Source organism: Amphimedon queenslandica, unplaced genomic scaffold (genome assembly GCF_000090795.2).
Source record: "Amphimedon queenslandica unplaced genomic scaffold, v1.1 AMPQUscaffold_13364, whole genome shotgun sequence".
Lineage (NCBI taxonomy): Eukaryota > Metazoa > Porifera > Demospongiae > Haplosclerida > Niphatidae > Amphimedon > Amphimedon queenslandica.
In genome coordinates, this window is record NW_003546400.1 from 192958 (window position 1) to 198036 (window position 5079).

General features: G+C 35.1%; 2 protein-coding genes across 3 annotated transcripts in view; both read left to right on the plus strand.

Moving 5' to 3' along the window:
• Positions 1-1529, plus strand: part of LOC105313023 (uncharacterized protein KIAA1109-like) — a 44179-nt gene extending 42650 nt beyond the window's left edge. The window contains exon 41 of one of the 2 annotated variants that reach the window (XM_019997540.1): positions 506-1529. In XM_019997540.1, coding sequence (XP_019853099.1) covers positions 506-1442 — 937 coding nt within the window. In that variant the 3' untranslated portion in view covers positions 1443-1529. The remainder of the gene's footprint in view (positions 1-505) is intronic. The other variant, XM_019997541.1, reaches the window with a different exon arrangement.
• Positions 1530-4471: 2942 nt separating this feature from the next.
• Positions 4472-5021, plus strand: LOC105313024 (protein ALP1-like; the record flags this gene model as incomplete). The annotated part of the gene is made up of 1 exon (XM_011406126.1): positions 4472-5021. A coding segment is annotated over exon 1 (550 nt), but the record flags the coding sequence as incomplete, so codon positions are not given.
• Positions 5022-5079: the final 58 nt, after the last annotated feature.

Genomic DNA, 5079 nt, shown 5'->3' on the forward strand with positions numbered 1-5079 from the left:
ATGTAGTTGTAAATCTCTATGAATACTCTACAGTAATTAGTCTTTTGTCACTGCAACCACATGTAGTCCGACCAAACTATATCTCCACAGTTGCTCAAGCATTGTTATTATTATTATTATTGAGTCATTTTGTTATTATTGATATGTCATTGTTTTGGTTGCTGCTCATGTCTTTTATTGGCTAAAATAAAATTTTAGCATAGCAATGTAGTTTTTCAGGCCTAAAGAATAACAGTGGTCATATAGTACAGGCTAGCATTGAAAGGCTACTTCATAAAATAGATGTATGTTAAGGGAGCAAGTTAAGATAGCACTTTCTATCTTAACACAGTTAATTTTGGAGTGTGAATTAGTCGTAAAGACTCATTATTTTGTGTTATAATATGTAGCATTAATGTTACAATAATGATAGTATGAGAACTGATTGTAGCTTTTTGCAATTAAATACATGTATGTGTACTGTATTGAGTATTTTAACTTTTATAGTTTCATCTTTCTTTTTTAGATCTCGTGAGCATCGTGGTCATGTCTCTCAATTTAGCTCTGATTTGCCTTTTCTTTCTTCTACTCGAAGAGATAAAGTTATATCATCTATTGATACGGTGCTACTTATACCGGCATTGTTAGTGAAGGCTCACTATCAAAATATCATAAGTCATTCATTTGTATCTGCTCATCTTTCTCCATCTAAACTGAAACAAGATCATGAATTAATTGAGAATGATTTAAAAACTTCTTCTGATGACAGTAGCAGCTGTAATAAATCAACTAAAAAAGGCATATTATTGATATCAATGATCATTTCTCCTTTGCCTCATGATTTAGAATTACATCCTAGCTTACTGGATTTTGTGGAACAAGTTGTACGTCCCATTAATCTTAATATTATCCCACAAAAAAATGAAACTGACAATGAAGATGATGATGATTCATTAGTCAAAGAATCTTCGTTAATTGCTTCCCCAAGTTCTGTTCAATCTTTGTCATTTCCTGTAGACGTCAACATTACATTCACAATTCACCCCTCAAAAATATATTTGACTTGTAATCCTCATGCACATGTCAAGTGTCTCATGGAGATACCTACTGTTAATTTTGCGATATCATTTTCTCTATTTGAAAGAAAGCAGTTTGAATGTATGCCTGTTGATTGCTCAGTAGCATCTTCTACTACACCAGATGACACTTTTATATTAAATAATCTTCACATTACTGGGTGTTTTAAGACATTTGCTTTAGTGATGTACACACCATCACCATCAGTTCAAGCAAGTACTGCACAGGACGATACTTCACATAGAGGCTACAAAGAAGCATTCAACTTGGTTTTAGGACAGGCTTTCATACATTTGAGTCGGAAAAGTGTTCATGAAAATGTTTTATGCAAAACCTCTGAGAGCATTTGTGTTCAAGAGAAGCTAAAAGTATCAGGTAAATTATAATTGTATTTACTTAATAGTAAAGAGTGATGTTATTGCAATTGAATATGTGACACCATTAATGCATTGACCTCGCCAAGACAAAAAAATAATTGTTTAAATGTATGATTTTTTTGCAAAGCCTTTACCAATGAGAATATTTGTCTGTATGTATGCATGCATGCATACGTTTGGGGGTGTGATTAGGTAGTGTGGACAGAACATGGAGCCCCTCAATGTTTTACATTCCTTTAGTAAAAATAATTTGTCCTGCGTAATGCCACTGTAGGTATTAAAAGTTGATTGAATGCTGTATAGTTCTGGTTGCATTGTTCATAGTCTAATTTAGATTTGAGGGTGTTTGGGTGTGGCTGCAAGCTAAAAGCATACAGTTACCACAGTACAGGTGAATGCAACATTTTTTGCAACAATAGGGAATCTTCTTTTTGTTTCTTATAAGAGAGTACCAGCTACATAGTTATTATCCTCAGTAATAAATCACCCACTTAACAAAATAAACCAAGTGAAACTCTTTTTGCATGGATTATATGATCTCTTGTACAGAGAAAGTGCATTTTTGATTGCCTAGAGTTGTCACAGATTCTGATTGTTAGAGTAAAATAGTGTTTCGTGGAGAAACTGCTGGAAGAAGCTCAAGTTTCTTGGACTTCTACTCAGTGCACAATGCACACACAGTCACACACACATTTATTAGGATCTATTTTTTGCACGTCAAGCATCTGAAGTTTATAGACTTGGGCTACTCTTTCTAAGGACAAGCGCCTAATGTAAAGTCGAGAGGCAAGTGATATTTACGTAATCATAATCATATCTTTAAGTTCAATAGAAAATAAGTGCCAGCAGAACACTGTGTTAGTTTAGTTATTTTTTGTCTCTAGAAATATTTTGAAGCCCTGTTACTCAAAAATCCATCAAGAACCTGTTACATTTGGCAAAATTGATGGTTTTGTTGCCTTTCACTGACATTTATACTTAATAAAGTAGTGGAAAGTAACTTTTTCTAGCTCTTGAAAAAGTTATGGTGACTTTAGGGGGACCTTTTTTAACACCACAAAGCCTAAAATGAGTGTTGCAGGTGGACAGAACGAATAAATGAATGAACAAGAGCACTCAAGTGCGCCACAACAATTATGATCTGCAGTGTAGCTGCAAGTTTTATGAATTATTTGCAGATTATGATTAGGTCTATAATGACTGGAATGCCTTTACCACTGAAACATTCCCATCCTATAAAGAACTATTTATCACCATTTGCTTAAATTGTGTTCATCTATGTAATAATGATAGGTGTAATGCACTATAATTTGTCTACATTAATATAGGGAATTTTTAATGCCTCAGTAATTGGGGCGCATTATATTTATATTATAGGTGCCTGGCACTAGATGGTTCGTATAGTAATGAAGGCAGTATAACAATGACCACGTTATTCACAATTGCCATAACTTATGTAGGAGTGATCTAATGACTTGAAGCCCTAAATTCTTCCTACATTTTAAGAAATAAGTCTATTTTAATGAATGGTTCAGCCCATTCTCCAGAAAACCTTCATCTGTTGCATTGCAGTCCATTTTAAAGTACAAAAAGAATTACCTGGCTAAAGAGAGCTCAGTTAAGCTTTATATAAGGCTGTACAAGGTAAGGTAAATGGGTTACAAGCATTTAAAAATTATAAAAACAATAGCCATTTTGAAAAATCAATCTCAATCTTACATATAGGCTACAAAAAATGTGACTCAGTGACATTTTGAGAATTTGACAAATTGAAGTGTTTTTGTTGAATTTCAGCTTTGTAGTGTCATACATATAGTGCTCAGCAGTAATAGGTGTTATTATACCTTCCATGCAGTTGTTTAGTTCTTTGAACTTAGACTAATTTTCTGTCTGATTATTTATCTTCTGGTCTGGGAAGGGCAGGCTGTATTGGTTTTTAAGTGGTTGATTCTGTAGTTAATAAAATTGACCGTTCCTGCTAATTTCACTGTCTCTGCTGAAACAAGTGCACTGTAGCATATGCCCTCGCCATAATCAAATGTGCATTATTTGAAGTAAAAAGGGCTTTGTATGCCCCACAAATCCCCAAAGCCCCTCCAAGAATAATATTAGATGATTACCACTTGTCTCGCTGAAATTAAACTTGCCCTTAAAAGTGAATTTTTTTGACTAAGCTATTGTGGGTGCACTTCCACTTCCTTAATCTGAGGCACCACCTATTTCCATTATAATTAGTTTATGTAGGTGTCCACTAAGCACTTGTTTACCATGAATGCAATTTACATGTAAACGTTATAATACCCCCGCTAGGGATACAAATGCAATGTATCCCACAGCGGGGGTGTTATCAACATATTTGTGTAGTAATGAGTGGGCGTATTAAAGGCGCGCGCCAGTGCGCATGCTTAGTAGCACCACACCTCGTGGTAAAATGGTAGCAATGGAGGACAGGAGGCTCAGAAAAAGGCACTTTTATCAACTGATTCAGGCTTAGGTTGACATAATCTTACTATTTTCAGGCTATAATGTCTGGAAGAGGTCCAGAACAGAGATCCTGCGCTTGCTGACCAGCCATGTATTGATCTTACCTTCCCCGTTCATCTTATTTATTATTGAGGCTTATACCCAATTTACACTGCACGTTTTTAACCTAAGGTCAACAGAACTAGGTTTAGTCCTTCTATTTAGCCCCTGTTTACACTATAGCTATTATACAAAGTTTTTTTGGGTGGAGAAATTATTGTTAATAGTTAATTCAGTAGGATAAAATGGAGGTTCAACTCATGAAACAGATCCTGATGAAAAAGCAAGCTTATCATCATTCTACCGTCCGATATTCTTTTCTGAAGAGGTTAAGAAGGTTTAGATTGATGCAAAAGAGGAAGAAATCGATTTTTCTGATCTTAATACTGGTAACAACACTGTCATCTCAACTTCATGTAGAAAGATCTTTGTGGGTGAAAGAAAGGCAGTCTAACTTTTGGCAATACATTGTGAATCGTACTTTCAATAATAAGGACTGGTATGAAAACTTCAGAATGAGAAAAGAGACTTTTATGTACTTATGTAAAGAGTTGGATAAAGAAGTGCGTAAAAAAGATACTCACCTTCGTTGTGCCATCACTGTTGAGTTAAGAGTTGCAATTACAATCTGGTTTCTCTCTACTGGTACACCGTACCGAGTTCTGGCACATTTATTTGGTGTATCCAGATCATCTATTTGTCTTATTATCAGGCAAGTATGTACTGCAATTGTTAAAGTTTTAATGAGGAAGTACATCAAATATCCGTCAGGAAGTGCTCTTATTTCTGTAATAGATGGTTTTAAGGCTAAGTGTGGGTTTCCTAATTGTGGAGGTGCAATAGATGGTAGTCATATACCCATCTCTTCACCTGTGGAATTTCATAGTGACTACTACAACAGAAAAGGATGGTACTCAATGATAATACAGGCAGTAGCTGATCATAAGTATCGTTTTCTGGACATTTATATTGGTTGGCCTGGTAGTGTGCACGATGCACGTGTTTTTGTTAACTCTCCCATTTATAATAAAGGGATGGATGGAAATTTATTTAATGGCCTAACAAGTAATGTTTGTAATACAAATCTGCTAATAACTTTACTTGGAGACTCTGCATATCCCTG